At 42.6% G+C, this 14,643-nt stretch overlaps 1 protein-coding gene across 2 annotated transcripts in view; it reads right to left on the minus strand.

Annotated features, from left to right (window-relative positions):
• Prkcq (protein kinase C theta) overlaps positions 1–14,643 on the minus strand; it is an 80,175-nt gene that overhangs the window by 23,109 nt on the left and 42,423 nt on the right. For both annotated transcript variants that reach the window (XM_059263507.1, XM_059263506.1), the window contains 2 exons: positions 4,410–4,501; positions 2,373–2,435 (listed from right to left, as the gene is read on the minus strand). In XM_059263507.1, coding sequence (XP_059119490.1) covers positions 2,373–2,435; positions 4,410–4,501 — 155 coding nt within the window. The remainder of the gene's footprint in view (positions 1–2,372; positions 2,436–4,409; positions 4,502–14,643) is intronic.

Consider the following 14,643-nt stretch of genomic DNA (forward strand, 5'->3'; position numbering starts at 1 on the left):
CATGCCACACAGAGGAGAGTGTGGGGCGTTTACCCAACCACCCCCACAGTTCCCCAGAGTTTTCTTGAGTGCGAGCAGCAAGAAATATTAGATAGAAGGATTTATTGCGGAGAATATCGTGGAGATAAACAGATAGAAAATAAAGGATAGCCTCGAGAGGGCCTGGAACCTATTCCAACGGGCCCCGACTGTCTCTGCCCCAGGGTTTTTTTTTTTTTTTTTAAGTATCTTTTTTTTTTTTTAAAGATTTATTTATTTATTATGTATACAGCATGTATGACCAGAAGAGGGCACCAGACCTTATTACAGATGGTTGTGAGCCACCATGTGGTTGCTGGGAATTGAACTCAGGACCTCTGGAAGAGCAGTCAGTGCTCTTAACCTCTGAGCCATCTCTCCAGCCCCCAGAGACGCCAAGGGGTGGAGCAAGAGACCTCCTCCCCCAGCACAGCCAAGTGCAGACCATCCCAGACACCTGCACTTAGGCCCGTGGTCTAATCATCCTCTATTCGGACCTGCTGGGTAAAGCCACGAGGAACCCGAGAACGGGCTCCCACAGGAGAGACAAACAGGAGAGAAGGGCCTGGTGGACACAGGGATTGGAGTGATGTAGCTATCAGCCAAGAAATGCCTGCAGCCACTCCAGCTGGGTGGTTGAAGAAGGGCCTTCCTCTAGAACCTTGGATGAAAGGGTGGCCCTGCCCATACTCTGATTTCAGCCGTCTAGTCTCTACAACTGTGACAGAATAATGTTCTGTTTTTAATGTGCCACAGGATTATGTTAATTTTTTAGACAACCCTTCAAAATGACTAGAGTTTGTAAACAGACAAATGTAATACTGTGTGGTTCACAGGAGGAAATGAACAGACTCTCTTTACCAATTCAGTCACCGCATTAAAAGTTTAGAATAGTCAAGTTACACCTGAGCACTTGAAATGTCTCTTAAAATAGGTCAAGTTCAGTGTCATGAGCAGCTGAAGTTTAGAGCTGACCTTCCCCACCAGCAGCTTGCTGTCTTCACCAAGCAGCATAGAAGTAGAGTTGATAGCCTCATCTCAATTTTAATTATCTTATGATGTCTCTCAAAGATCCACTGTGACCTTATCTAACAAATATTTTCCCCTGCTTGGTACATAAGAAGACTTAAAAACATGACTCATGTATATGGATAAAGCCCTAAAATGAGTGCATGCTGTTTATCATAGGAAGACACTTATCGGTCATTTTGTTCTGCATGTTCAACAGCATGCCAAGAGTCAAGCCTCATGGTGGGTGGGAAGAGAAAGACTGGGGTGTATGGATTTCAGCTTTATAGGTCCTTTTCAACTCTGAGATAGCCAGTTCTCTCTCTTTCCAAAATTCCTGACTTTTTCTTTCCCTCGTCCATCCCCCACATCCATCTAGTCCATTCATCAATCCATTCATTTGTTGATCCATTCACTTATCCGTTTATTAAGATATTCACTCACTCCATTCATCCACTTATCGATCTGCTCAGATTTAAACATACAAACTAAGCAATATTGAGTACAAATGTGTTTTACATATTGCAGACATTATCAAGAAACTAAGAAAAAGCATGAATTTTGATCAAAGTTTTCAAATAATGTTCAGGTGACTATGGAGATAGAACAGCACAAACCCATTTTAGGGCTGTTGATATGTTTAATGACGTAGGTCATGAGTTTGTCTTATGTTCTAATAAAAAAGAATACTGCATTTGTTTAATGTGCTCATGAGGTTGGAGGAGATCCTTGAAAGTCATCATCCTTAGTCTATCACCTTTCAGATAGCTAGGAAAATAATTCTGGAGAGCCAGCTCAGGGGCTAATAGTGCTTGCTGCTTATCCAGAGAACCCGAATTCAGTTCCCGGAATCCATGCTGGGTATCACACAACTCCAGTTCAAAGAATCCGACGCTTTCTTCTGGCCTCTGTAGGTACTGCATACATGTGACACATACCCACACACACACACCACACACACACACCCCACACATACCCACCCACCCACACCCACACCCCCACACATACAACTTAAAAGAAGTTTATACTCGGAATGTGCTTAAGAAGACTGGCCTCCCAAGACATTCCTAGAGACGCTGCACAGGGCACATCTGGAAATGGACTGTTCTTATTATATGACTGGTTTTTTTTTTTTTTTCTGATCACAGGACCATACTCCATGAAAACCAAAGCTTCAGTGTTGACCAAGGCTCTATATAGCCTGCTGTCTGCAAAAAGCCAAGTATAGGAAACAGAACTTTTAATGGTGACTCCAGGTCATGGCTGTCCCAGATCAGGCCCCTGAGTTAGCTTCTTCACTTAAATGAACTGGGTTGTGAAATCAAGTCAGACAGAGAACAGTTTACCTGTAGACAATTCCTTTGGAATGAAGAAACTGTAGACCAAGGATGATTTCAGCAGCATAAAACCTGTCAGAAAGACAGTCAAGACACAGCGTGAGTATAGGAACAGAGTAGGGCACAATCTCCAAGCCTTGTGATAGTTTATGTATATTCAACTAAATGGCACACATGCATTTTTGCTTAATTCCAATAAAGAAGATGTCATCCACTCTGCATTTAACACAAAGGCTCCAGCTCACCCAGTGTCTTCCCAGAAAGCATAATTTAAGAGCTGGCGAATCTGCTGTCTGCTTTTATCTTTTAAACTGCAAAGCCCATACTATCTTAAAACCTATGCAAACATGAACTGTAATAAATAGTACAGTGTAGTAGCAAAATAGCTTTCTCCTTTATTTTAAATTCTGCCCGGAGCCCACAGAGCTCTATGCCAGGCCATTCCCAACATATCTGGCTAGACTATTTTCATATTGATGAAGTTAAGTATGGGCCAGAGCTATAGGCTGGGAAAAAAGGATATTAGAAGATAGACAGGGATAAGCTGGTCCTCATCTTCAGTGGTGACAGGCTTAAAGGAAATGAGTTTATGTCTCTCTAGTGGGATTAAGTCAGACATAAGGGAGAGCTTCCTGGAAGTGAAATTTGCTGGGTCCTGGGAAGAATGTATTTAGGACATGATAGGGGCAGCAGGTGTTCAAGTTAGCTTCATGCTTTATAGAACTCTCGGGGACAGAACGGATCATTTCTAACTCTCTCTCTCTCTCTCTCTCTCTCTCTCTCTCTCTCTCTCTCTCTCTCTCTCTCGTGCATGTGTGCAATAATGCCCAGTGATTTCTGTGCAATGCTGTGGAAACCTGATAAAATAATTGTGGGTGCTTGGCTGAAGGTGCCTGAGGATGTTGGGAGTGGCCAGTGCTCCCTTCAAGAGTTGCTAAAATAGCCACATTGGTGATTTTTGCAGCAGCTGGTGGGCCAAGTCCATCTTTCAGTCCCGTTCAGCCTAAACCACTCAGAGTCGTCATGAAGAGATACCTGATAGATGGCCGAACATCGAGGAAAGAAAGCTAATATGCAGTTGTCTCTAAAAACCACACATTCGTTCATTTATTTATTGTGTATCATGGTGCATGTGTGCAGACTAGAGGACAACCTTCGGGAGTCTGGGATGGGACTCAGGTCATGAGGCAGCACCCTTACCTACCAAGCCATCTTGTCAACCCTCGCTGTCATTTGTAAATGATGTTAATGTCACTGATTACTTCTGCTTGCTTGTCACTACGGGTTTATCAGGAGGGAAGCAGGACCCAAGGCTAAGGAAAGAGCACCTGCAGCTGACCTGTGGGACCCAGCCACAGTCCTACCAGGGAAAAGCTGGCCCCACTTGGATCTCTGGCTGCTTGATGCCAGAGAAGGGGAGGCTTATTTTCAAACACACGAAGGGTTGAATGCTTTATAACTTCCCACTGAGTTTCCCCATGACAGGCTGCAGCTCAGGGCCTCCCTCAGGGCCACTTGGATAGCCGTGTTCCATTTCACTGTTCTTTCCAAAGGATACATGTTTGCATCGGTGCTCAATGAGTTAAGAGCTTGATGGACTGGAGAGGGTTCCAATAATGTTGAACATGAAATAAGACAGAAGTGGATTTCCGTTTCACAAAAATGGAAATTGTTAGCTGGTTTGACACTATTCCCAAGTATTTACCTTGTTCTGGGACTTAGGCATGCCAAGCAAGGAAGTAAGAAAAATAACATATGAGGGGGCTGGAGAGATGGCTCAGTGGTTAACAGCACTTGCTACTCTTTCAGAGGACCCAGGTTCAAATCCCAGCACTCACATCAGGTGGCTCACAACCACCTGTAACTCCAGTTTCAGGGCATCTGACCCCTTCTCCTGAATTCCAAGGCACTGCATGCACATAACCACACACACAATCACAAAAAATAAATTAAAAAAGACCACATGAAAAGAGCAATTTGTGGATGCTGGGTGTACATAAACCACCAAGGATACAGAACATCCCAAAAACCAAGTAGGACTCTTACGTGGCTCTGGAAAGATCAAATTTGTGGCAACTTTGGATGTGGTACATTAAGTCTCCTCCATTGAGATACTCCATCACGAAAAAGAGGTTTTCCTAGGGGAAAAACAGCCAAACACCAATTTTTAGTACTGAAAGAAAGAAAAAAAAGTTGACTTTTCAAAGAGATTAGACAATTTTAGAGGAACCAATTCTATCATAAAATTTCTTATGAGAAGATTGTCCAAATACTTCAGCTGAATTCTCTTTTTGAACCCCAGGGCATGTAGGGAATCTCTGTGGGAGGATGGGTAACACACTGATCGGCTAGTGTGTTGTGATCCATCCCACGGGAAGCAGGAGGCAGAAGAACCTGATTGGATCTGCCTGCTGAATAATGGGTAATGTGGAGCACTTAGTGGGTGTGGATCATGCACTTGCTCAAACGGACAGTGTGTAGGATGGTGTCTGGGTCTCGGACTCCAGGGACAGGATGGGGACCTCCATGTTATATGATGGTCAGCCAACAATCAACGAGCATGTCCTATGGGTGATATCCCAGGCCTTCCATCAAAGATGCTTTCAGTCTTCTCATCAAGTTTGCCTGTCACTCTCATGTCCACATGTCACTCGAGGCAGAGGTAGCCATGGTTTTTGAGCATGTAGCTCCTAGTGTAAGATATCCTGCCTGGCATTAGAAATACAATGCTCATAAGCAGTGATCAACAGAATGCCTGGGTAATCCTCAGGGTATGGGTGAAGGTATCAGATATCAGAGGTCCCAGATTCCAACCAGAGCATGTTCCACCAATAATGTGAGACACCATTTCTTCAGGAAAAATAGTCACAGCTCTTTGAACACTTGGATGCTTAAGAGTTTTTAAGAGTCACAGAGTCACTAACCCATGAAGTGTGGAGACAGTGTGCTTGTGCATGAATTTGCACTTAACCTCAACTGAGTGATTTTTTTAAAAAAATAGAATTAACTTTCTGTCTGGAACCGAGACTAATCAGGTGTTAAGGCAGACAAGGTAATGGTTCAAAGTGTTCTGGCTGCGTGGTGACATTCATTGCCTACCATCTGCACAGAGGCCACATTTCCCCAGGACAAGAAAAGCTAAATACCATGGCAATTACCTTGATAATTCAAGTAAAGTTAAGTATCCATCCACTTTTTCCAAAGCTGACCCAGATGTAATTTCTAAATTTCACTACTTGAGCTGCAACACACACACACACACACACACACACACACACACACACACACACACTCTTTTTTGTCTGTTGCACACAAGCCAGAATTGTCAATTCAATCATTGTAATTGTAATTAAGCCCTGACATTTCAATCATGACTCAAGAGTGGTCATTTCCCTGATCTGGAGGCACCTGAATTTCCTTGGCACGCCTTACCCCACTGTGATTAATGTGTGAACTGCTTCCAGCCTTTACCATTTTCACTCAAAACTCGACTGGCCTTGAATAATCCACGGCGCTGGCATCTTTCTTTCATATGGAAGATTAAAATCACATGACAGGAGCTTAGGGAGATGGCTCAGTTGATAAAGTCCTTGCCTTGCAAGCACACAGACCTCAGTTCAAATACCAGCACCCACGTAAAAAAGCCAGACATAGTGGTATGCATTTGTAATACCAGTGCCAGGGAAGTGGAGACATGTGGATTGCTGGGGTTCCTCAGCCAGCCAGCCTAGCTTATTTGGTAAGGCCCAGGTCCTAGTGAGAGACTCTGTCTCAAAAAACACGGTAGACAGATCCTGAGGAATGATACACGAGGTTGATGTTTGGCCTCCATAGGGATGTGCACACTTATGTACTCAAACACACTAAGTACACATTCACCCATACACACCCACCCACACATAAAACCAGTTGGTAAGCTGGGCGGTGGTGGTGCACACCTTTAATTCCAATACTTGGGAGGCAGAGCCAGGCGGATCTCTGTGAATTCGAGGCCAGCCTGGTCTACAGAGCGAAATCCAGGACAGGCCCCAAAGCTACACAGAGAAACCCTGTCTAAAAAAAAAAAAAAAACCAAAAACAAACAAACAAACAAGAAAACCCAAAACAAAACAAACAACAACAAAAAACAAAACCAGTTGGTAAGACCGTCTGTAAAAATGCAAAGGAGATAGTTCCCTTTTAGTGTCAGGATATGAATGGGGCCCTGCAATATTTCTTTGGATTTCAGTTTATACATCAACTTAGACTTGGAAAAAGTGGATAAAGGAGACTAGTGGAAAACTGTAACTCTATCCCACATATTCCACACATTACTCCTGTGACAGGGGCTTTGTGAAGTTGGGGTATAAAGGAGGACCTAATCACTGTTCTCTTGGTTCACTCTTCCTAGCTCAGGAAGGACTTTGCCACTTGGCAAGGCTTTTTACAGCAACTCGGAAGGAGTCCAGGTCAGCTAGACCTGACTTGTCCTGAGCAACGCTCTGCTGTATTACTCTGTGTGTCTCTGAGTCCTTTAGTTTTGCTGTGTGGTCGAGGATGGCCTTGACAGCCTACCACAAACAATCATGACTTTCCCCAGCACCACCAGATCCCCGAAGAACCAGATCTCAGTAAGGATCAACCCAGTTTGGTCAAGACCACTTGGCTGCATGCTTCCGGTCATCTGCTTTAGTCTTTCTCCAGTAAGATTCTCTCATCAGTACTCCGATGTGGTGACACAGACCTGTAATTCCAGCACTCAGGAGGCTGAGGCAGGGGATCACTGTGAAAACAGCCTGGGCTACAGAATGAGTTCAAAGCCAGTGAGCTACCTAGTACTACATGGGATTTGGAGTTCGAAGATCACAATTTTGAGCATAGATAGCTCCTTTAAAATTTTAATCCCATTACTGAAAACATCCGTACAAATAACTGTCATCAGTGGCCAGGGAAGGAGGCTCAGAAACTGACTTCCGGCTGACCTGGACCCATTTAGAGATGCCATCGCGAGCTCTGCCAACTGGGAAAGTCCAGCCTGAGCTAGGTAGGGCTATCCAAGAGCAGGAGAGTCAGGCTACCTGATAAGGCATGGGCTTTATCTTTCCTTAGAGCTGAGTTCGAATCAACCGTTCTTTACAGGCTAAGTTCATTAACCTCTCTGGGGCTTCATTTCACTTCCGAAATCAGGAAAGTTAATGTTTGTACCTCATAGGGTTGTTCTAGGTATGAGATGAGAGGGTATTTGTAGACAGTGAACTTAAAGTTAGCACCTTGCATGCATTGAGTAATTGGTAGCTGCAGTCATTAAAAGAAAATGAATGGCTGGGTGGTGGCAGCGTATGCTTTTAATCCCAGCATTTGGGAAACAGAAGCAGGCAAATCAGCTGTGGGATGGTCTGTATGTCAAATGTGTTGCTGATTAGTCAATAAGTAAAACACTGATTGGCCATTGGCTAGGCAGGAAGTGTAGGCGGGACAAGGAGGAGAATAAAGCTGGGAAGTGGAAGGCTGAGTCAGACACTGCCAGCCGCCACGATGACAAACAGCATGTGAAGATACTGGTAAGCCACGAGCCATGTGGCAAGGTATAGATTTATAGAAATGGATTAATTTAAGCTGTAAGAACAGTTAACAAGAAGCCTGCCATGGCCATACAGTTTGTAAGCAATATAAGTCTCTGTGTTTACTTGGTTGGGTCTGAGCGGCTGTGGGACCGGCAGGTGAGAGAGATTTGCCCTGACCGTGGGCCAGGCAGGAAAACTCTAGCTACACAAATCTCTGCATTTGAGGCCAGCCAGGGCTACAGAGTGAGTTCTAGGACAGCCAGGGCTACACAGAGAAACCCTGTCTTGAAAGAAACAAAGCAAAGAAGAAAAATGAATGAAATTAATTAATACTAACAAGCAGACATAAACAAATGCTTTTTGGAGAAAGACTGAATAGTACCACAGCTCTTGAAAGAAAGAAGAAAAGAGGATTAGATGTTCCTCTTCTAGGCTGGTCTCTTGACTCTGCTCCCCAGCTGAGAGCCACACGAAGGAGCTCAGTGAGAGGGGACCTGGGAGCTCCCTTTATGTCTGTATCTACATATCTATGTACCTTGACTGGTACAAAGGGTCCTTCCAGGTGTACAGGAACTGAAGTTTTAATGGGATGGGGAATGGAACACTACAAATCTGCTCCCATTTAGAGCTCATGAGCTCCTGGTGCAGCACTTACTGAGTGGAACAAAGTTCCGTATCTGAGCCCAGCCCAGTCTATTGCTAACCAGTTGAGTGATGAGGCCCACCCAACCCAGAGCTTCACTGAGACATATTTGTCAGAACCTTGACTAAACATCACATATTTTTATGTTTTTCCCTTTTCTTGGGGGAAAAGATGAAATTAATAGACAGTGCCCACTCAGCACATGGTACTAAGATCTATGTAACACTTCTGGGTAATAAATATTAGTGAGAGGACGCCAAGCTTACAAACTCCCAGGAGAGATGACTGCCCAGCAATAATGCATACTTGATGTATAATTAAGAAAAAGAGAGGAGTCGTCTTTTGAATGTCCCTTAAGTGGGATGGGGCATACAGCTAGTTTTCCTTAAAGACTACTGTGTTCCCCCAAGGAGGATGGAACGAAGTGCAGGGTTTCCTCTGCATAAGCCGCTCTTGGGTACATTTGAGAGCCTGGCTATTGGAGAAGTGCAGGTGATTGTGTCTACTGCAGGTATTTAGGGTACTCAGGGCCCTGGATGAATTATTTAAATAATTCTTCCATGGGCAAAGGATGGAGAGGCTGAACAGGTCCAAAGAGAATGTGTCTTGGGCTCTTTAGAATAAACAATAAAGGTGGTAGGGCAAGGCCATTTTGATTGGTCATTTTACTTTGTTTCTAAAATGTGCATCTCTTTGAGAAAAAAATCTATGAGGTGCTCAGAGGACAGGACTGAAGCAAGGGAGTCAGTTGTCAATCTGGTCTCAATCTAAGCATTCAGGATCTATGTAAGTACCAAACATAACACTTTGAAAGGGCGAACTCTCTATTAGAAAGCTATCTTCGAACTGACAGATCCAGCTAGTCAAGGCACTTGCTGCCAAGAGTGATGAACAGAGTTGGATCACAGATCCCACATTGACTCCCAAGGGCTCCACACATATGCTGTGGCACCCAAATGTGCACACGCACACACAAACACACCACACACACACACCCCACATGTAGAAAGGTCTCTTTTTTTTTTTTTTTTTTTGAGACAGGGTTTCTCTGTGTAGCTTTGTGCCTTTCCTGGAACTCGCTTTGGAGACCAGGCTGGCCTCGAACTCACAGAGATCCACCTACCTCTGCATCCCGAGTGCTGGGATTAAAGGCGTGCGCCACCACCGCCCGGCTAGGTCTCTTTTTTCAATTTGCTTCCCACAAGAGGAAACACACGACAGTTTTCAACACCACTGTTAGCATCAGATTAAACACTGGTTTGCAAAGTGAGCACTCCTAAAGGGCTTTCTTCTAGTGTCACGCTCTTCAGAATGCATCCTCTGAATGTCCTTTCACTATCCGCTGATTTTATTACCAGAACAAGAAAATACTGTGTTGTTCCCATCCTGTGGGTGAAGCAAGAGTCAACCCATTTGAGAGTGAAGGTGTCCTAGAAGCAGGAACTTATTGACTAATGCTGTGGGGGTCCTGGCTAACAGGAGAGGGTTTGATGTGGCATTCGATGACATTTACTGACTGTCCAACTTCTAGTTTGCAAATACAGCCATGATATGCATGAAGTTCTTAATGCTAAGGCCAAAAACTGAGAGGGTCACAGTGCTTCTTGCTTTACTGTGAGTTCTTAAAGAGAGTGTTGAAGGTAACAATCAACACTCTTGTTCTGTTACTAGATGGCTACTCAAACCTCTGCAGCTGTTTTTATTATTATTATTATTATTAATTGTGTGTGTCTATGTGTGTCAGTGTGTGAGTATAAGCATAACAGTTCAGGTACCCTGTAAGACCAGAAGCATTGTTTCCCCTTGAAACTGGAGTTACCGGCAATTGTGAGCCACCTAATACGGGTACTCTGTAGGAGCAGTATGTGCTTTGTTGGTTTGTTTTGGTGTGTTTGCTTATTTGAGACAAACTCTTTCTATTATGTATCTCTGGCTGTCCTGGAATTTGCTATGTGGATCAGGCTGGCCTCAAACTCACAGAGCTCCACCTGCCTCTGTCTCTTAAGTGCTGGGATTAAAAGATATGTGACACCTCTGGACCTCCATTATTTCTCTAGCCCCTGTGGCTTTGTGCTTGTTTTCTTGGTGCCTTAAAAATGTGTTTATGGTCTGTAATTCTCTTTCTTTGTTGAGTCTTTCTGTACTTTGGGTAACAGGGTGACTGTGGCCTCATAGGAAGAATTGTCAGTGCGTCTGTTTTTAGTTTGTGGAATGACTGTTTCTATTTCTTAGGGGTTATTGGTCTATTTAAATTGTTTATCTGATCTTGATTTAACTTTAGTAAGTAATATCTAGCAAGAAATTTGTCCATTTCTTTAGATTTTTCCAATTTTATGGAATACAGGTTTTTGAAGTATGACCTAATGATTCTATGGATTTCCTCTGAGTCAGTTGTTATGTCCCCCTTTTTGTTTCTGATTTTGTTGATTTGGATATTCTCTCTCTGCCTTTTAGTCAGTTTGGATAAGGGTTTATCTATTTTGTTGATTTTTCTTGAAGAATCAATTCTTCGTTTCATTGATTCTTTGTATTGTTCTCTGTGTTTCTATTTTATTGATTTCAGCCCTCAGTTTGATTATTTCCTCCTGTCTATTCCTCTTAGGTGTGTCTGCTTCTTTTTGTTCTAGAGCTTTCAGGTAACATTGATGCAAAAATACTCAGTAAAATACTGGCAAACGGAATCCAAGAACACATTAGAAAGATTATCCACCATTACCAAGTAGGCTCATCCCAGAGATGCAGGGATGATTCAACATATGAAAACCTGTCATATGTAACTCACCGTATAAACAAACTAAAATAAAAAAAACTACATGATCATCTCACTAGATGCTGAAAAAGCCTTTGACAAAACACAACACCCCTTCATGATAAAAGTCTTGGAGAGATCAGGGATACAAGGGACATACCTAAAAAAAATAAAAGCAACATACAGCAAGCCGATTGTCAACATCAGATTAAATGGAGAGAAACTCAAAGCAGTTCTACTAAAATCAGGAACAAGACAAGGCTGTCCAATCTCTCCATACCTATTCAATATAGTACTTGAAGTTCTAGTTGGAGCAATAAGAAAACTAAAAGAAATCAAGGGAATACAAAAGGGAAAAGAAGAAGTCAAAGAATCATTATTTGCTGATGACATGATAGTATACATAAGTGACCCCAAAAACTCTACCAGGGAACTCCTACAGCTGATAAACATCTTTAGTCAAGTGGCTGGATACAAGATTAACTCCAAAAAATCAGTAGCTCTCTTATATACAAATGATAAATGGGCTGAGAAAGAAATCAGAGAATTGACACCTTTTACAATAGTCTCAAATAATATAAAATATCTTGGTATGACTCTAACTAAGTAAATGAAAGACATGTACGAAAAGAACTTCAAGTCTTAGAAGAAAAAAATCAAAGAAGATATAAGAAGATGGAAAGATCTCTCATGCTCACAGATATGTAGGATTAACATAGTAAAAATGGCCACTGTACCAAAAGTAATCTATAGATTCAATGCAATCCCCGTCAAAATTCCAACACAATTTTTACAGACCTTGAAAGAACAATACTCAACTTCATATGGAAAAACAAACAAACAAAACTCCAAGATAGCTAAAACAATCCTGTACAATAAAGGAACTTCTGGAGGTATCACCATCCTTGATTTCAAGCTCTTTTACAGAGCTGTAGTAATAAAAACCACATGGTATTGACATAAAAACAGATAGATTGATCAATGGAATTAAATTGAAGACCCAGACATAAATCCACACAACTATGGACACCTGACTTTTGACAAAAAAATCCAAAATTATACAATGAAAAAAAGAAAGCATCTTTAACAAATGGTGCTGGTCTAACTGGATGTCTACATGTAGAAGAATACAAATAGATTCATATCTATTGCTCTGCACAAGACTTAAGTTCAAGTGGATCAAAGACCTCAAGATAAATCCAGATACACTGAACCTGATAGAAGCGAACGTAGGAAATAACCTCGAACACATTGGCACAGGAGACAACTTACTGAACAGAGCACCCATAGCACAGGCCTTAAGATCAACAATTAGTAAATGGGACCTCATGACACTGAAAAGTTCTGTAAGGCAAAGTACACTGCCAACAGGACAAAACAATAGCCTACAGAATGGGAAAAGATCTTCACCAACCCCACATCTGACAAAGGGCTAATCTCCAAAATATATAAAGAACTCAAGAAACTGGATATCAACAAACCAAATAATCCAATTTAAAAATGGGGTACAAATCTAAACAGAGAATTCTCAACAGAAGAATCTCAAATGGCCAAGAAACACTTAAGGAGATGTTCAACATCCTTAGCCATTGGGGAAATGCAAATGAAAACAACTCTAAGATTCCATCTTACACCTATCAGAATGGCTAAGATAAAAAACACAAGTGATAGCTCATGTTGGAGAGGATGTGGAGCAAAGGGAACACTCCTCCATTGCTGATGGGAATGCAAACTTGTACAGCCACTTTGGATGTCAGTGTGGTGGTTTCCCAGAAAACTGGGAATCAATCTACCAAAAGACTTAGCCACACCACTCTTGGGCACATACCCAAAGGATGCTCAATCCTACACAAGGACACTTGCTCAGCTACATTCATAGCAGCATTATTTGTAATAACTAGAAACTGGAAACAACCTAGATGTCTCTTAACTGAGGAACGAATAAAGAAAATGTGGCATATTTACACAATGGAGTATTACTCAGCTGTTAAAAACAAGGACACCAGGAAATTTGAAGACAAATGGATGGAACTACAAAAATCATCCTGAGTGAGGTAACCCAGACTCAGAAAGACAATCATGGTATGTACTCACTCATAAGTGGATATTAGCTGTAAAATAAAGGATAACTATGCTATAATTCACAGATCCAGAGAGACTAGGTAACAAGGATGGTACGGGGAGGGGGGGGGGGATGCCCAGATCTCCCTGGGAAGGGGAAGTAGAAGAGATTTTGTAAGTGGACAGAGTGAGGGTGTGGCTGGGAACATGAACAATCAGGCTGGGAGTGGGATGGAGGGGGATAGTACTGAAAGAGACTATTGGGAAGGGGAGCATTTCCGGGTCAGGTAAAAACCCAGTGCAAGGGAATCTCCCAGGAATCTACGAGCTAATACTGTCAATATTGGTTACATAGCCTGAACTGGCCATCTCCTGTGGCCAGATTGGTGCTTAGCCCTATTGTCATCAGAGAGGCCTCATCCAACAACTGATGGAAACGATGCAGACCCACAGCCAAACATTGGGTGAAGTTCAGGGAACCCTACAGAAGAGGGGGAGGAAGGATTGTAGGAGCCAGAGGGGTGAAGTACACCACAAGAAAACTCACAGAATCAACTAACCTGGGCTCATAGGGGCTCACAGAGACTGAACTGACAACCAGGGAGCCTGCATGGGACTGACCTAGGCACTCTGCAAGTTTCCAACTCTCTTTTACTGGCTTTTGGGACCCTATTTCTCATACTGGGTCATTATGCCCACTTAATACATGGGAAGGTGCTTAGCCTTACTGCAACTTGATATGCCATGTTTTACTAATACTCACAGAGACCTGTCCTTTCCTAAACAGAAACAGAGGGAGAGTGGATTAGTGTGGACTGGAGGGGAGGGACTGAGAGGAGAGGAGGGAGGGGAAACTGCAGCCAGGACGTAAAATAAATAAATAAATTCATTTAAAAAGATAATATTATAAAGATTTGCTGGGTTAATAAAATTGTTCTTTTCCCTAAAAGAAAAAAAAATGTGTCTATAGGCTGGGGAGATGCATGCAGAAGCACGAGGACCTGAGTTTGGATCCCCAGAATGCAGATAAAATCAGATATGGCACCTACATGATCTCCAAGGAGACGGGGGAATTCCTAGAAGCTCACAGGCCAGGTAACCTGGAATATGCAGCCATGACCATGGAGGCCAATACTCTTGTCTTTTGACCTCCATTATATTCTTACAAAATTATTTAAGTACACACTTTGAGTACTCTTAAAAATTAAAAATAGTCTAGTGGCTTTGCCAAGAATTATATGTATCTGTGTGCAAAGGATCATATTATCCACAGCTTCTACAAAT

Source organism: Peromyscus eremicus, chromosome 5, assembly GCF_949786415.1.
Source record: "Peromyscus eremicus chromosome 5, PerEre_H2_v1, whole genome shotgun sequence".
Taxonomy (NCBI): Eukaryota; Metazoa; Chordata; class Mammalia; order Rodentia; family Cricetidae; genus Peromyscus; species Peromyscus eremicus.